Source organism: Pseudophryne corroboree, chromosome 5, assembly GCF_028390025.1.
Source record: "Pseudophryne corroboree isolate aPseCor3 chromosome 5, aPseCor3.hap2, whole genome shotgun sequence".
Classification (NCBI taxonomy): Eukaryota; Metazoa; Chordata; class Amphibia; order Anura; family Myobatrachidae; genus Pseudophryne; species Pseudophryne corroboree.
This window is the reverse complement of record NC_086448.1, coordinates 505,195,137-505,214,267: the sequence shown is the minus strand read 5'-3', so window position 1 is coordinate 505,214,267 and position 19,131 is coordinate 505,195,137. Positions and strand designations below refer to the sequence as shown.

The window sequence follows — 19,131 nt, the reverse complement described above, 5'->3', positions numbered from 1 at the left end:
CATGGTCCTTTCGGAGTCCCCAGCATCCACTACGGACTATGAGAAATAGAATTATCGGTAAGTAAATTCTTATTATATATATATATATTAAACCCAGACTGATTCCGCTGATGTTTTCTCACACATTCTTAATGAGCCCTAACGTAAAAAGTCAGGTGTTTTATTTACAAAGTGCGGTTTCACGGTGTACTAGGCTTGGCTTAAAACGAAAGACAAACCCCAATGGATGCAACTCCATCCACATTTTGCAAGGAAATTCCTCTGACACCCAGAATTTGCTGTGACAAAAATATCAACAAAACATATACAATGTAATCAAAGCAGAGCAATACATACTACAAAACCTAAACTCTGAAAACATACAATAATAGTTTTAGCTAAACTTGTTTTAGTATTATTTTTTATCAGCAGATTGTATTCTACCAACAACTTTAATTTTAGATGAAACCTTTACATTATATATTTTCACACAGCATGAGGAGGAGTACCTGTAACTTCCTTTCTAGATTGAAGTCAGTCAGTGGGTTGCTTTCCTCCAACTGATAAACATTGTGAAGATACTACAGCACGAGAATTTTCTTACTGGCTGGTTTACAGCATAAATTTCCTCTAAATGGAAGGCAGGAAACTGCACTGAGGACACTTAGGGGGACATTCAAGCAGTGATAAGAGTGGGGAAGTGAGCCAGTGGATAAGTTGCCCATAGCAACCAATCATCACTGAAGTAACATCTATAATTTGCATACTATAAAAATATACAGAGCTGCTGATTGGTTGATGGGGCAATTTCTCCACTGGCTCACTTCTCCGCTCTTATCACTGCTTAGTAAATGTCCCTCTTAGAGATGTCATTGACATGTGAGATGAACTAGATAGTACACCGATCTAGCAAGGATTGACTTGCCTGCACAGTCTATCTTTTCTTGCGATGCCGACTTGGTGGGACCGCGCATCGGGATCGAATCGGGATCGCAAGGCGACTTTCACCTTGCGATCTGCACTAACTTTTCTTGCGATTTTGACTATACAGTCAAAATCGAAAGAAAATATCTCACCGTGTGTACACACCCTTAGAGTAAAGAGATCACTGTTATGTACAAGACCCACCTAATTGCCAACTAATTAAGAAACTGTGTACATTTTAACAATACATTGTGTAAATATTATTTCACACCAAATTAATGAATTAATGAGGTTGCACTGGAAAGATATTAGTTATGTGTATTCCAATGGCCCTATGAAAAAAAAATCACAACCTTTGTAGTGTCAACTTCCATTAGGACAATTTACTACACAAATACACAGTAAAACACATACAAGTGACAACTGTATTATTCAAAATAGGTTTTCGATCACCAGTACTGCGATGTTCTCTCACAACAATAAGAAGGTATCTTGTGAGAAAAACATAACAAAAAAAAACTATTAAAATAAAATGACTATAGGCTTATACAATTATTTTTGTCTGCAGAACAGTTAGATCCTGTATCTTTTACTAAATAAAATAAACACACGAAGGCCCAGATTTATCAACCTTGGAGAGTGATAAACTAAACTGCAATAAAGTACCAACCAACCAGCTCCTAAAGGGGGGTACACACGGGGAAGATGTGTGCTGAGCGAGCTAGCACAAACCGTTCAGCACACATCTCTCCACCCGCTCAGCAAACATCGCGATGTGTGCTGTGCGAGGCGGAGGGGGGGAAACGCTCATTTCACCCAGCAGTGCTGGGTGAAATGAGCGATCTACTAGATTTGGCATGCATGCATGAAAATCTAGAGCCAGCGATAGCGCCGCGCTACGCTGTCATCGGCACCCCTACACATGGAGCGATATGTTTTAAATTTCTAAGCAATCTAGTCAGATTGCTTAGAAATGAAGTGAACATCGCTCCGTGTGCACCCCCCTTAACTGCCATGTCACAGACTGTGTTTGAAAAATGACAGTTAGGAGCGGATTGGTTGGTACTTTATCACTGTGCAATTTATCACTCTCCAATACTTGATAAATCTGGGCCAAAATATGAATTATAGCCATATTTCTAAAATAAAGAATAATGTATAGGAACATGTTGCCTTTGTGAAACATTTAAGGTCTAATATTTAAATCTGTCTCACTTAAGACTTAATACAGGCTTGTGTATGTGTAAAGTTGTTCAAACACCACACTGCTGTAGAGTTAATCTGACCATTAGAATCCAGCACACAAATGTAAACCTTCATTTTTTTCCAGTATTAAAATATTTATTTTCTGTGCAGGTCATGCCTAGGGTAAACCTCTATTCTAGTGACTGAAACTGAGAAGACAACTGGGTGAGCGTTCCTCCACTTGCAGAAAATATCACAAGATACCCCCTGTAGGTCAGACAGTTTTATTTAGCGATGGTGCATTAAAAATTTCAACCACACAAAATGACTGTTATTATGAAAGGATTCTGGCTAGCAGCCTACCTCAACGTAGTCCTTGGCATGACCCCAATCTCTCTTGGCATCCAGATTTCCAAGGCTGAAAGACTCCATCTGTCCGAGGTGAATCTTAGCTACTGAACGGCTAATTTTTCGGGTTACAAAATTTGCCCCTGGAATGGAGATAAAAGATTTTGTTAGAATTCTCCCACCAAGGACTTAATGTCTGGCAGGATACCATTAGTTCTCCACCTCACAGCAAATTCTTTTATTCCTCAATCCCCATCTCTGATCCATACCTCCCCCATCCAATAACTATGCCATCTTGTTCATCATTTGACTAAGCTAAGAAGCTTCAATTGCCAGAGTCGCAAGGTCTTTTCTCTCTAAAACTTCATAAGCATTCCTAATTTGCTGCTTCAATATTCAATCTAGGCAGAGGGCCAAGGAAAATCAATTGGAATGTCAGTTTATAAACATAAAATGCAAAAGGTTATACAAAGGGAAACACTAGTATGGAAGACAGACATCTAAGACCACCCTAGCTTTAGGAAGAAGAACAAGTAGGAATACAATTTTGCCTTTTAATAAAGCAGCTGGCAAAGTCTTGTAAAATATTTCAATTTTTCAAGCAGATGAATAATGGAATACTTCAGAGGGCGGTGTGATTGTTGTGCCTTTCAATGAATTGTGAAAGACAAACAACTGTTAGCAACATAGTAAAGAGCAGTGAATTTCGTCCAGCACTCTAGATAATATGCTGAATAATAAATAATAATTAATAATAATAATTTTATTTATATAGCGCTCTTTCTCCAATAGGACTCAAGGCGCTTAACAGATACATAGCATAATATAGTACAGAAAATAATGAAGCACATTTTCATAAAATACAGAAGCATGAAGATACTAAAAGGGACACTATGGAAATGCTTGAGTAAACAGAAAAGTCTTGAGTCTACTTTTGAAGGATTCTATAGTTGGGGCCTCTCGCACTGTGCGGGGAAGTGAGTTCCATAGAGTCGGAGCAGCATGACTAAAAGCTCGACCCCCAGATGAATTACGGTAGATTCTAGGTACTGCTAAAAGTCTTTCATCTACAGATCGCAGTAATCGAGTGGGGCAGTATGGGGTCAGAAGCTGTTTCAGGTACCTTGGGCCTTGGTCATGTAATGCTTTGAAACTCAGTAAGCCAATCTTGAAGTTGATTCGCCATCGTACAGGCAGCCAGTGAAGGGAGTAGAGGATGGGTGTTATGTGGCTAGAACGGGGCTGGTTGGTTAATAGCCTGGCAGCTGTGTTTTGCTCCAGCTGTAAGCGCTGCAATTCTTTTGCTGGTAGACCAAGGTAGAGGGCATTACAGTAGTCTAAACGAGATGATACAAATGCATGTATGACTTTTGGCATATCATCTTAGGGAATTAAGTGCTTGATTCTGGCTATGTTCCTCAGGTGAAAGAATGAGGATTTGATTGTGGCTGATATCTGAGGTTTAAGTGTCAAGCCACCATCCAGGACAACGCCAAGATTCCACACACGATCACTGGTCTGTAATTCTGAATCCCCGAGTGTAAGTCCAGTTGGTTGGCTATGCTGCAGTCTTGTCCTTTGATGTTGCGGTCGTATCATAAGGACCTCTGTTTTATCCGGGTTCAGTCGCAGCCAACTGGCGCTCATCCACTCCTGTAGATCAGCTAGACAGCCATTTAGGGTTGCTATTGGGTTATCAGTGCCCGGAGCAAAGGACAAGTACAGTTGTGTATCATCTGCACAGCAGTGGTAGACCAGGCCATGGCGCCTGATTATTTCGCCCAATGGGAGCATGTATACTGCAAAAAGCATGGGGGATAGTATAGAACCTTGTGGGACACCACATGGCAATGGCACTGGTGGTGATGAGTATAATCCAGATGATACTCTCTGTGACCTGCCTGTGAGAAATGATTTGAACCAGCTTAGGACTGTGCCATCCAGGCCACAGAAATGTATCAGTCGCTCAATCAGAAGCCCATGGTCCACGGTATCAAATGCTGCCGAGAGATCCAGAAGGATTAATATTGAACAGTCACCTCTGTCTTTTGCCATCAGAAGATCATTTAACACACACACCAGGGCTGTTTCAGTGCTATGTCTTCTCCTGAATCCTGATTGAAATGGATCATAAATATCATGGGTTGTCAGGCGGGTTTCCAGTTGATTTGCAACGACTTTCTCAATAACCTTTCCTAGGAAAGGAAGGTTTGATACCGGTCTGTAGTTGGTCATGCAGTCGGGATCTAAATTAGGTTTTTTAAGAAGCGGTCTAACAATTGCTTCCTTTAGGGGTTCAGGAAAAATGCCTGTCTGCAAAGAGCATTGAACAATTTTTGTAAAGACAGGACCAATTATATCCATACAACCTATTAGAAGCTTGGTTGAGGCTGGGTCCAGATCACAGGTGGTGGGACGCAAAATCCGAGCAATTTCAGCAGTGTCCTTTACATCTACTTCTACTTCTATACACTAATGAAGATGTGCTTGCCGCCTTTGTACTGTATAATACAGGGAAATGTTTGCCACCTTGACATACAGCCTCGGATATCAAAAATGCTTAAGACCAGAATTATTCTGGATTTCGGATCTTTTCTATATATTGGAATATTTGCATATACATAATGAGAAAACTTGGGGACGGGACGCAGTCTAAATTCGAAGTGCATTTATATTTCATTTACACCTTATACATGTGCGTAGCTTGAAGGTCATTTTAAACAATATTTGTAATAATTGTGTACATAAAGCAAGGTTTGTGTACATCAAACCATCAGAAAGCAAAAATGTCACTAAATCAGTCAGGGACAAACATTTTTGGATTTCAGAATATTTTGGATATATAATTTTCAGATATGGGAGACTCAAGCAGTATCAGCAAGCCAATAAAAGACTAACTAGTTGTCAATATAAAATACATCAGTGTATAAAATGATCTCATCCTCAGCACAGAAAAATGAAAAAAAATAAAAATAAAAAAAAAATAATAATAATAATAATATTGAAGCACAACCATACCAATGCATGCATACTTTTTGATGTAAATGTCTTTTAAAATTCTTGTTTCAAAAAATGAACACTTATTAACTATTCATTGATTCAGTACCAACATTTCTAATTTAACAATATTTTACATTTTTTGGTATTGGATTTGTGTTTTTAAAAAAGGACTATCTAAGGTCACAAGGAGCTGAAAATGTTATTCAGAAATGGTGTCCAACCAATGGAGTAGCAAGTTACTCAGTGTCTCTGCTTTATCGCCACCTCCCTTGCTGTCCAAATCACAGTGAGATAACTAGAAAATATACTTTGAATATGTAGAATAATACAAGAAAAACAAGTTAAAATAACAACTATAGGCATTTGTCATTTCATTGTGATATTGTGTTTGGCAGCATAGGTGTGAAGAAAGGCATTTCTCTATTTAAATGAATATTCCGAGGACAGGGAGCTTCTGCCAGGCAAAATATGCCAAACATCAGAGCAAACAGATGTGCTACTGAATAACTATGCAGAATGAATGCAAGTGCCAAACATATTATATCACTGCAGACAAATGCTTAAAACAAACTAAAATACTTCTAATGGTATTATATATCAAAGGTTCATTCCCACTTTCTTTATGCAAATAAAAAAGCACAGTTTTATTGGTAAATGGGATTTAAAGGAAATTAAACTTTTGCTCATAAAAAGTATTTACAATACCCATGTGCTTACAAAATCTACCTATGCATTTTCTCCCCTAGGCACATGGCTGGACATCCCGTTTTGTTATACTCTGTGGTGTACAATAAAATGGATGGGATCATTTTCTAGTGGTGATCTACAATTAGATTTAAATGTACAGTGAGAGACCGAATGACAATATAGGGGCTGATTCAGACCTGGACGCTGCTGCGGCAGCGATCGCAGGTTGAAGCCCGGTGAAGTGTGCGCACGTGCAGCAGCCGCATTGCACATGCACACAGTGAGATGCAACGGCATCTCACTTGTGCGATCACCTTTGCCTGACTGACAGGAAAAGGCATTTGCGGGGTGGGAGGGGGCGTTGTGGCGGCGTTAAAGAGCGTTGATTCGGCGTGGCGCAGTCCAGACTGTTTGCGGAGCGGGCCGCATGTCATCACATGCAGCCGTTGCAACCTGAAGCATGGCGGGTAGTCGTCTGCCTTCGCAGCTAGGCTGCGTAGGCAGAGGGCTACTTGAAACATACAAAAGCATTGCCGCCGTGCAATGCCTTTGCATGTCTTGGGGGGGGGGGGGGGGGGAGTCCAACATGCGGGGGGGACTTGCCCTGTGCTGGGCATCCCCCCGCATGTCTAAGAATTTGATCGTAGATGTGCGTTTTTTCGCACATCTACGATCAGGTCTGAATTACCCCCATAGTTCCCTGCAATGTACCTGATACAATGTGCCTTATAAATACTCTACAGATTTCAGAGTTAGGTTAAAGATCAACAAACAAATACAGCCAATAACAACCCAAACAGTAGATCAACGTTGCAACAGCTAAATTACATGTACATTGCAATAGCTGGATTTGGTATGAAATGCAGGTGGTCGGAAACCTGGCGGTCAGGAGACAAACGTCGGAATCCCGGAAGCAAGCGCACAGAGTCCACTAATAGGCTCGCTATGCTTAGGGGCCAGTGGAACACCACCCGAATGGAGATACTGGGCTTCTGTCGGGATTCCGACAGCCGCCATTTCCCCATCTGTCAGGATTCCGGTGTCGGTATCCTGACCGCCGGGATCCCGACAGCTGGTAAATGAACCACATCCCTAATGGCTAGATTAGATAGGGTTTACTTTTTCTATATTCTTTTTAAGTAGATGTGATTCCAATCTTTAGAATTGCACACTGTAGGTATTTTGGCACATCATCACTTCTGTTGGTCAGACAGCATAAAATTCATGGCATGTGACCTTTCTGCACGTTGTTTAATGGTAAAATAATCACAAGTGTATCACTGTTGAAAACACAACTATCTACCCTACCCCACAAGCTCGCTGCCTAGGTGACTCTGATCTGCCCTTTGTTCCCCACATTCAATCTGTCTCAAGATCATGTTACATGCATCTAAAAAACATATCCAAAATACTAACTGGTCTTCCCAAAACGAGACTCTCACCACTACAATCCATTCTGAATGCAGCTGCGAGGCTAATCTTCCTTGCTAGACGTTCATCGTCTGCAGATCCGCTCTGTCAGTCCCTCCATTGGTTACCTGTATTCTACCGCATACAATATAAAATACTTTTACTCACACATAAGGCCATTAACCAAACTACACCAATGTACATCACTTTGCTTATCTCAAAATATCTCCCAACCCGAACTCTTCACTCTTCACAAGACCTGCGTCTCTCATCCACACTCATTACTCGCTCCCACTCACGATTGCAGGACTTTCATCGGGCTGCATCCACTCTGTGGAATGCCCTACCCCACACAATAAGACTCTCCTCTAGTCTCCAAACCTTCAAGCGTTCCCTGAAAACTCACCTCTTTAGGCAAGCGTATCAAATTACAGAACCGCCCACATAACTTTCATAAACCTTCCTATCAAATTGCATCCACTAGCCCACCAAGAACCTTTGCAATCTGGCGGACAACTATGCAATAGATAGCACCTTTCCTTGTGTATACATGCCTATTTCTCTATAGATTGTAAACTTGTGAACAGGGCCTTCCTACCTCTATGACTGTTTGTTATCACCCAGTTTGTTATATCATTGTTATTTCCAATTGTAAAGCGCAACGGAATTTGCTGCGCTATATAAGAAACTGTTAATAAAGAAATAAATAACAATTAAAAAAAAACACAATATGGCGCCTCATCATTCAATATTCATTAATTAGACACATAGTTTATACCACTATTCTTTAAAACACCCTTGTAATCATTGTACCATTATCTCATCTCAAGACAAGCAGACTTAGGGGGATATCGTCCCGCCGGGGCTATCGAATTAGCCCCGATAAGCTGGCGCGAGACACGGCTAATCAGGGATTTTGTTTCACCTGCCTCAGACAGGCAAAACCAAATCCCCAGAAAAAGCCGTGTTTCATGCGAAAATTGAGCTGTTTCTACCGAAAACACAGACGATCCAGATTGGATAGCCTGTAAAAAAATATCGGTGAAACATGGTAAAAAAAAGCTGAAAACTGACATTTCTCGCACTCGATGTTGGTTCACCTCCGATTGGATATCCTCCACAGAATCTGTGAAAAGTTTGTGGATTAGTGTATCAGGCAGGTTAAAAAAATTTCCAGATGACTGCTGGCTTCAAGTCTAATTGAATAGCCCCAGGGGATTAATTAGTCCACAGCAATCTACCTCTGCTAATTGAAATCCCCTCTTTTCTATTAATATTTATGTTGGTTCACCCTATATATTCCATTTTATGTGTATAAATGTACCCTTGAAGTTTGAGATTACTTCAGTCTTGATTGGCACTCCTCCCCACCTTCCTCGGATTGTTTCTAAGCAGGGAACCAGCATCTGACTAAACATTGAATTAGGCATAATAAAAAGTAAGTCCTTTTTATACTTATATAGTGTCAGTTTTTGAGGTAAGCGTTGGGGTGTGGGGCCCCCTGAGCTATTCTGGATGAGCCCTGAGGAATATTTTACTCAAAACGCGTTGGAGTCAATTTATTGCTTACCTTTATCTATATATACTGTGAACCATCGTGTCTTGACGCCAGTGACTTGCCTGGAGGAAGGAAGGAATGTGTCGGAGACTACAAAAAATACTAACTCCATTGCTCCTTACTAGGAGCCAAACACGGTACAGTTCCAATTCTTTAATGGACTGTGGCGGATTTGTACTTTAATGGAATGTTTATTTAAACTAATTGATCCAATAAAAAAATTATTTCATCTTAAAGAAGTTTACTGCACTATGTTCTTTATTTGATATATTTTACATATGCAGATGATTATAAGCAATTTGATTACATCTGGTTAACAAATCAGGATTCGCTAAGAATTCAGCTTCACAACTTTACCTTAACTAATTTCATGAATACAGACATTGTGAAAATATCAAACGTCAAGATTCACAATGTGACTTTTCTTATACCCATCACTATTGAACGTCTGGAAGAACCAGGTTATTTTTATGACACAGACTACTGACTGACTTCAAGTCAGGAAGAACTCAAGTCATACATAGTAGTGCTAATCCGTACAATTACATTGCTCTGTTTTATCTGTGTTATGTGGACTACTCAGTTAAGAGGGTTACCAGGTGGTGCTTGGTGATGCTCACGCAATTACCCATGCCCAGTCTTTTAGCCTCCTGCGATGCTGGGCTTCACCTTTAGATGCCGCCTTTCCAGGGTGAATTAGGTCCACCCCATACTTAGATGCCCCCAGGTCTTATGTAAGGACAAGGCGACTATTGGAGCTTGGGCAAAAGTAAACGCAGTACAGTGAGACGTTCACTGGACACAACCTTAGTAACGCTGCTAAATACACAGATGGAGATAACAACAGAATGCACATGAGTGCAACAGTGCACAGGGAGAAATAATAATAAACACTGAATGTATATGAAATGAAACAATGCACAGGGTGGAATAATAATCAAACACAGATGGTATGTAAATGCAACAATGCACAGGATGATATAAACAACTAAATATCAATGGATAATAAATGCAATAATGCACAGGATATAAATAATCAAATACAAGAGGTAACTCAAACTCTGAAAATAACCAATGCAAATTCCAGGACTTAGCTTAAACTGTCTGATGTGGATTCTGAAGAAGCCGGGAATTTGGAACTGGAACAGAACCCCCTGAAGGGAAGCAGAGATCCAGAGACACTGAGACTGAGACCGGCTTCAGAGCAAGGTTACACTGTGTGCAGTTATAGCACGCTGGGCAACTGGAACAGAGAGCACTAACTGCACAGATTCTAGATTCCACCAAGAAAAAAGGACAGGGTACAAACAAGAACTTGAAGCTATAACCGGCCTCATGGTAAGGGCAAGCTGGGTAATGAAGGAAGCAAGCTACAATCAGGATGGCTGGAAAACCAAAAGGTAATATCCTAATTATCTGGCAGGTGAGACTGCACAGGCCATACACAAGAGACAGGCAGCAGTTACACAGACTCACCAAAGGCTGCCTGCAACAGTACCCCAAACAAGTACATAAGAAAACCTGGAATGCTAACAGAAATACAACAGACTAACAACATAAAAACATAAACAGAATGCAAGCTGCATTTGCAGCTTGTAACAATCTGAAATTTTATTTTTTATACATATCTTTTTATTTTGATTGGTAGCACCAAAGGTATTTTCAAACTTTTAACTTCGAGAGAAGTGTGGTTCTTGTAAAAGCTAATGTACAGTACATGCAACAGTACAGCACCAGTTGGTGGGTGCGAACTCAAAATCTGGCATATCTAGTGACTTACTGCACATTCACAGCATAGACAATTGAATGATTCCTTCCATAGCATTATGGTTGTGCACTCTGAAGTAGAACTAGAATTTGCCAACATATACTGTAGCTTGTCTAATGGGCAGTTTGCTGTGGACCGGGATACATTTACTAAAGGGCGGGTTTACAAAAGTGGAGATGTTGCCCATAGCAACCAATAAGATTCTACTTATCATTTATCTAGCATCTTCTAGAAGATAATAGCCAGAATCGGATTGGTTGCTATGGGCAACATCACCACTTTTGTAAACCTGCACTTTAGTAATATCCTTATAACGCTTATTTGTTTTCATCTCATTACACTCAATCTATTCCCTTCTCTACATGCACTCCTACCTATTAACTTCCTTTGGAATGTACTCAAAACTTGATCCCTTTTCATGAATGAACAGAAAAGTGGATCCAGATTATTAGTAGCTGTTGTAAATTTATGTTGAGTTAATTTAATGTGGAGGGCAAGGCGTTGTATCACTCTCCAATTGTTACTCAGGAAGTGTCTCTACAGCCATTATTCAGTATGATGCAGGGAGTAAAGACACACTTCTGCAGAGTCTTGTGGTGGTTTGTACATAGACTACATTACATGGAGTCAGAAGTCTAGCAGTGATGCCACACGGTTCCAAACACAAAGGGCCTAATTCAGACCTGATTGTAGCAGCAAATTTGTTAGCAGATGGACAAAACCATGTGCACTGTGGGGGGGGGGGGGGGGGGGGTAGATATAACATGTGCAGAGAGAGTTGGATTTGGGTGGGCTATATTGTTTCTGTGCAGGGTAAATATTGGCTGCTTTATTTTTACACTGCAATATAGATTTCAGTTTGAACACACCCCGCCCAAATCTAACTCTCTCTGCACGTTATATCTCCTCCCCCCCCCCCACCAGAAATGCTTTTAACAATGTTGTGCAGAGCCCCTCTGAGAGTATCTAGTCATATGCTGCCAGACTGAAACTACTAGCAAAGAAATGGAACTGTGGTGCATTAGCAAGTGAGCTTATCAGGGACAGGATTCTTTGTAGAACTTATAATCATGTAACTCATGCACATTTATTACGTAAGAAGGAATTAACAATGGACACTGACACACACATGTGCATGCTACATGAGCAGTCCAGTAAAAGTGCAATAGAATTTAAAAGAGAGTCTGATGTATGTGACCTTCAGCAACACGTGCAGCAACATAAGCGCCATGTGAATTGTGGCGATCACCATTTCCATGAAAGTCACAAACTTTCTATAAACGATGCAATGCTTGTGGCAAACAAAATCATTTTGCACACGGGGGTGGGTCCAAGCCTAAAGCGGATGACAGACGTCCTTACATTGTACCCGTACCATCATTCCTACCACCAAGTTCAAACTTAGGGCCTAATTCAGACTTGATCGCAGCAGCAAATTTGTTAGCTAATGGGCAAAAGCCTGTGCACTATGGGGGAGGGGCGGCGGGGGATCAGATATGACATGGTTATATTGTTTCTGTGCAGGGTACATACTGCCTGCTTTATTTTTACACAGCAATTTAGATTTCAGTATGAACAAACCTCACCCAAATCTAACTCTCTCTGCACATGTTATATTTGCCCCCCCCCCCCCTGTCTGAAATAGGCCCTTAGACCACGAGTTGTCAACAGCATGCAAGATGCTTTGAAGAACTTCAGGTTGTGGCATAAAGCCACTTACTGTATGAAAAAACACTACTGCTTAACATAGTTGTCCCCTGGAAAGACTATCTGTATCCAGACCCTTTTCAGTTTTGAAAGAGTCAGGACTGTGTAGGGATCTTCAAATAGGCTCAGCAGCTATGTGGTGCAATCTAACAGTGCCTTGTATAAGCACAACAGGCACTACCTCCTAGAGCCACATGCAACTCTTTCATCCTCCGCATGCGGCTCGATCCGCTCCCGGCCACCGCTGTCCGACACACACAGCCCGAAGCACACAGACTTCTAAGGTCTCCGACGTGTGAGGGTAGGAGAGCACAGCGCGCGCCTCTCCTGCCCCTCTGACTCCGGCGGCATCTATCTTCAATTCGGCGCCGGTCCATGAGCCAATCATAGCTCGAGGTCCAGCAGCTAATGCTCCTGATTGGCTGCCGGACCGCGAGCTCCGATTGGCTCACGGTCCGGTGCCGAAATGAAGATAGACACCTCCGCCGGAGTCAGAGGGGCAGGAGAGGCGCACGCTGCGCTCTCCTCCCTTCCCAGCAGCAGCACGGTGAGCAGCACTTTGGGGGGAAGGGGGTACTTTGGGGACATGTGTATCTAAGCAGCATGGAGAGCAGCACTTGGAGGGGAGCCACTGTGGGGACGTGTATCTGCACTGGGGGCATATCTGGCACTGTAAGGACGTGTGTATCTGGCACTGGGGGCATATCTGGCACTGTAAGGACATGTGTATCTGGCACTGGGGGCATAGCTGGCACTGTGGGGGCAGGTGTATCAGCACTGGAGGCATATCTGGCACTGTAAGGACATGTGTATCTGCACTGGGGGCATATCTGGCACTGTGGGGACATGTGTATCTGGCACTGGGGGCATAGTTGGCACTGTGGGGGCATGTGTATCTGGCACTCTGGGAACATGTGTATCTGGCACTGGGGCGGCATGTGTACCTGGCATTGGGGGCATATCTGGCACCGTAAGAACATTTGTATCTGCACTGGGGCATATCTGGCACTGTGGGACATGTATGTATTTGGCACTGTGGGGGCATACATGTATTTGGCACTGTGGGGGCATACATGTATCTGGCACTGTGGGGGAATGTGTATATGGTACTGTAGGGGCATGTGTATCTGGCACTGGGGCATATATTTATCTGGCACTGTGTGGACATATGTGTATTTGGTACTGTGGGGGCGTATATGTATCTGGCACTGTGGAAGCACCCAATTTTTGGCATTTTTATATGTATGTGGGGCATTATACTGTACTGGGGCATTATACGTATGTGGCACTGTACAACATGACTGAAAATGGGGTTATGACACAAGGTCATACTCCTACAAATGTCATACCAAAATGTGTGCGCACAAAAATGGGGTGTGGCTTTGTGACAACTAGGCCACACCCCCATTTTTGCGAGCGCACCTAATAGTGGCTCTTGACCTTTACTACGGATCTTTTCTGGCTCTTTGCCTCTGACTGGTTGGCCACACCTGTCCTAGGGTGTGTGAGCAACATTTTCACCTCACCTGACACTGGCTGTGTCAGAACACCCATCATCATGGACAATAAGTCCACCAAAGAAGCACATGCAGGGGGTCATGCCCTTTACAAATAGTAAACCCATTCTGGCACCATTCACACCATTAGCCCCTTCCTTTGTCATTCCAGGACTATGTTATTTAATCTCCCCTTTTTATATTTGTGTTTGTATCTTGTTGCACACTGTTCCTGCATCCAACACCTGTTACACTGTCTTACACTAATAGGGAGACAATTTCGGAGATATCAAATTCACCCCTTCCCCCCCCCCTGCATAATCAACTGCAGGCCATTTTTCGCCCGCTTTAAAGACATTTTTGCCAATGTCTTTTCACTTCTTTTTTTTGTGTGAAAAGGATTTGGCGAAAAATGCCTCAAAATCGGTTAAAACGACCCGCGTTTTCAACAGTGCAGGTGCGAAAACACATGGATTCAATGATCCACGTGTTTTTCACTACTGCCAATTTTTTCACCTAGGCAAAAAAAAAAAATGGCTCTGCTATTGAATAGAGCGAATCTCCATTCACCTTAAAAAATAGCAAAAAGTCCAGTTTTTGTGCCAAGGCGAAAAAGCAGCCCTAATTGAATACCCCGCACACACCTTTTTGTTACTTTATGTTTGAAAAGGGAGACGTTGATGTATGTTGTGTTACTTTACGCTGGAGGGAAGGAAGTTGCAACACTACTCTCACTCGTTACTCAGGAAGTGTCTCTGTAGCCATAATTCAGCATGATGCAGTGAGTAAAGACACACTTCTGCAGATCTCTAGAGTCCTGTGGTGACTTGCACAGAGACCACTTTATACCTGTAACTAAAGATCTCACATTTTAATATTGTTTTGGCATTTATACTACGTGGTTATTGCAGGGAACTGCACTACATGCATTATGGCATTTCTATCTCTATTAATGATCAATGCAATACATAAATTAAATTAACTTTTTTTCTTATTGTCCAAGAAGCAAACCTAAAAAAAAAATATGAAACTTTTCTGAAATTAGGGACTGCTTGTAACTATGTTAGAAAACAAACAAGCAGACCTTTGTCATAGAATTTTCTAAAGTTTCACCAAATACAGGCTGAGTATCTCTTATCCAAAGTGCTTGGGACCAGAAGTAGTTTGGATATCGGATTTGTCCGTATTTTGGAATAATTGCATACCATAATGAGATATCATGGTAATGGGACCAAGGTCTAAGCACAGAATGCATTTATGTTTCATATACACCTTATACACACAGCCTAACGGTCATTTTAGCCAATATTTTTAATAACTTTGTGCATTAACAAAGTGTGTGTACATTCACACAATTCATTCATGTTTCATACACACCTTATACACACAGCCTGAAGGTCATTTAATACAATATTTTTAATAACTGTGTAATAAACAAAGTTTGTGTACATTGAGCCATCAGAAAACAAAGGTTTCACTATATCATTCTCATTGAAAAAAATCCGTATTTCGGAATATTTGGATATTAGATACTCGACATGTACAGATTTCGCCAAGAACAGAAGCACCTGTTGTTCTTCTTCAGCACTTACTACTCGCAGTCCGGAGCAATAAGCTGACTCAGTAAGGAAGTGTAAGAGCTCCCCATACATACTGATATTCATTATTCAATACTCTATGTAGCTGCTATCTGCTTATTTTTACCATTTATTCTTGACCTTATGTACATGTGTGAATGATTTTATATTTGCACTCCTACACATCAACTAGGAACAACACTACCGGTGAAGCAGCCAATGCACTTGGCTATGAAGGTGCCAGCAATCGGAGATATTAGCCATACAAATAATAGGATTTTGGTTACCTACCGGTAAATCCTTTTCTAGTAGTCCGTAGAGGATGCTGGGGTCCATATTAGTACCATTGGGTATAGACGGGTCCACCAGGAGCAATTGGCACTTTAAGAGTTAAACAGTGTGGGCTGGCTCCTCCCTCTATGCCCCACCTACCAGAATTAGTCTAGAAACTGTGCCCGAGGAGACTACATACTTCGAGAAAAGGATTATACACAGATAGTGCAGAGATTCATACCAGCTTACACAACTAGGCAAATCCAGCCAACACGCTGGATAATTCAGCAAAAGCTGAAAAAGTACTGAAACAGTAAAAAAAAACCTACCTAGAAACCAGGCAGTACTGAACTAAATAACTGCAGGAAAACGAAGCGCTGGGCGGGCGCCCAGCATCCTCTACGGACTACGAGAAAAGGATTTACCAGTAGGTAACCAAAATCCTATTTCTCTTACGCCCTAGAGGATGCTGTGGTCCATATTAGTACCATGGGGATGTACCAAAGCTCCCAGAACGGGAGGGAGAGCGTGGAGGCTCTGCAAAACTGCTTGACCAAACTTGAGGTCATCAGAGGCCAAAGTATCGAACTTGTAAAACTTAGCAAACGTGTTCGACCCAGACCAAGTAGCTGCTCGGCAAAGCTGTATAGCCGAGACACCCCAGGCAGCCGCCCAGGAAGAACCCACCTTACGAGTAGAGTGGGCCTTAACAGATTTTGGACACGGCAATCCTGCCGTAGAATACGCATGCTGGATGGTGAACCTGATCCAGCGTGAAATCGACTGCTTAGAAGCAGGACACCCAATTTTCTTGGGATCATAGAGGACAAACAGAGAGTCAGATTTTCTATGACGAGCCGTCCTCTTCATATAAATCTTCAAAGCCCTCACAACATCCAAGGCCTTTAAAGCAATTGAGGAGTCAGTAGCCACTGGCACCACAATAGGTTGGTTGATATGAAAAGCTGACACAACCTTAGGAAGGAACTGTGGACGAGTCCTGAGTTCCGCCCTATCTTCATGGAAGACCAGATAGGGACTTTTACAGGACAAAGCCCCCAATTCCGACACACGTCGAGCGGAAGCTAAGGCCAACAAAGTGACCACCTTCCACATGAGAAATTTGATTTCAGCCTTCTGTAGAGGCTCAAACCAATCCGACTGCAGGAACTGTAACACCACATCAAGATCCCAGGGTGCCGTTGGTGCCACAAAGGGAGGCTGGATGTGCAGAACCCCTTTCAAAAAGGTCTGTACCTCAGGGAGGACAGCCACTTGTTTTTGGAAGAAAATGGATAAAGCTGAGATCTGGACCTTGATGGAGCCCAATCTCAGGCCCATATCCACACCTGCTTGCAGGAAAAGTAGAAAACGTCCAAGTTGAAACTCCACTTCCGGAAATTTCTTGGATTCACACCAAGACACATTTTTTCCAAATTTGATGGTAATGTTTAGATGTTACCCCCTTCCTAGCCTGCATCAGGGTAGGAATAACCTGGCTCGGAATACCCTTCCGAGCTAAGATCTGGAGCTCAACCACCATGCCGTCAAACATAGCCGTGGTAAGTCTTGATAAGCGAATGGCCCCTGCAGTAGAATATCCTCTTGAAGAGGTAGGGGCCTTGGATCTTCCAACAGTAGATACAGCAGATCCGCGTACCAAGCCCCCCTTCGCTAGTCCGGAGCAATGAGGATTGCCAGAATCTTAGTTCTTTTTATAAATTGTAGAACTTTTGGAATTAGAGGAAGTGGAGGGAACACATACACTGAAGTGAACACCCACAGTGTTACTAGTGCGTCCACCGCCACTGCCTGTGGGTATCTCGACCTGGAACAGTACCTCCGCAGCTTCTTGTTGAGGCGGGAGGGCATCATGTCTATGTGAGGAACCCCCCACCAACCGGTTACCTCCTCGAACACCTCCGGGTGGAGGCCCCACTCTCCTGGATGGAGATCGTGTCTGCTGAGGAAGTACGTTTCCCAGTTGTCTACTCCCGGAATGAAGATTGCTGACATCGCTACCGCGTGCCTTTCTGCCCAGAGGAGGATTCTTGTCACCTCTGACATTGCAGCCCTGCTCTTTTCGTTCTGCCTTGTCGGTTTATGTAGGCCACTGTGGTCACGTTGTCCGACTGCAACTGAACAGCCCAATCCTGCAGAAGGTGTGCTGCTTGAAGAAGGCAGTTGTATATGGCTCTTAGCTCCAGGATGTTTATCGGGAGAAGGAATTCTTGACTTGACCACCTTCCTTGGAAGGTTTCCCCCTGAGCGACTGCTCCTTAACCTCTAGACTTGCATCCGTGGTTAGAAGGATCCAGTCCTGAACTCCGAACCTTCGGCCCTCCAGAAGGTGTGGTAGCTGAAGCCACCAGAGGAGCGAAATCCTGGCTTTCGGTGACAGACGTATCCTCTGGTGCATATGTACGTGAGATCCCGACCACTGGTCCAAGAGATCCAGCTGAAAGGATCAAGCATGAAACCTTCAGTACTGCAGAGCCTCGTAGGAGGAAGCCATCTTCCCCAGAAGGTGGATGCAATGATGAACCGATGCCCGGGCAGTCTTCAAGACATCCCGGACCATTGTTTGAATCACCAACGCTTTCTCCACCAGTAGAAACACCCTCTGCACCTCCGTGTCAAGGATCATCCCCAGGAAAGACAGCCTTCTTGTCAGCTCCAGATGAGACTTTGGAAGGTCCAGGATCCAACCGTGCTCCTTGAGCAGATGTGTCGTGAGAGCAATGGATCTTAACAACTTCTCTCTGGACGATGCCTTGATCAGCAGATCGTCCAGATATTGAATTATGTTCACCCCCTGCTTGCGGAGGAGAACCATCATCTCTGTCATATCCTTGGTGAAGACCCTCGGTGCCGTGGAGAGACTGAACGGCAGTGACTGAAACGGATAGTGATCGTTTAACAGTGCAAACCTGAGATAGGCCTGGTGCGGCGACCAAATGGGAATGTGGAGGTACGCATATTTGATGTCAAGGGACACCAGGAACTCCCCCTCCGACAGTCCTGAGATAACTGCTCTCACAGACTCCATCTTGAATTTGAAGTCCCTGAAATAAGGGTTCAAAGATTTCAAGTTCAGCATTGGCCTTACCGAACCATCCGGCTTCGGTACCACAAAAAGGTTTGAATAGTAACCTTTGTTCAACAGATGAAGTGGAACTGGAACAATGACCTCGGACACTACCAATTTTCAGATAGTGT

At 42.9% G+C, this 19,131-nt stretch overlaps 1 protein-coding gene across 2 annotated transcripts in view; it reads right to left on the bottom strand.

Annotated features, from left to right (window-relative positions):
- The window catches only part of GMDS (GDP-mannose 4,6-dehydratase), a 1,113,821-nt gene that overhangs the window by 560,745 nt on the left and 533,945 nt on the right, over window positions 1–19,131 (bottom strand). For both annotated transcript variants that reach the window (XM_063923050.1, XM_063923049.1), the window contains one exon: window positions 2,452–2,579. In XM_063923050.1, coding sequence (XP_063779120.1) covers window positions 2,452–2,579 — 128 coding nt within the window. The remainder of the gene's footprint in view (window positions 1–2,451; window positions 2,580–19,131) is intronic.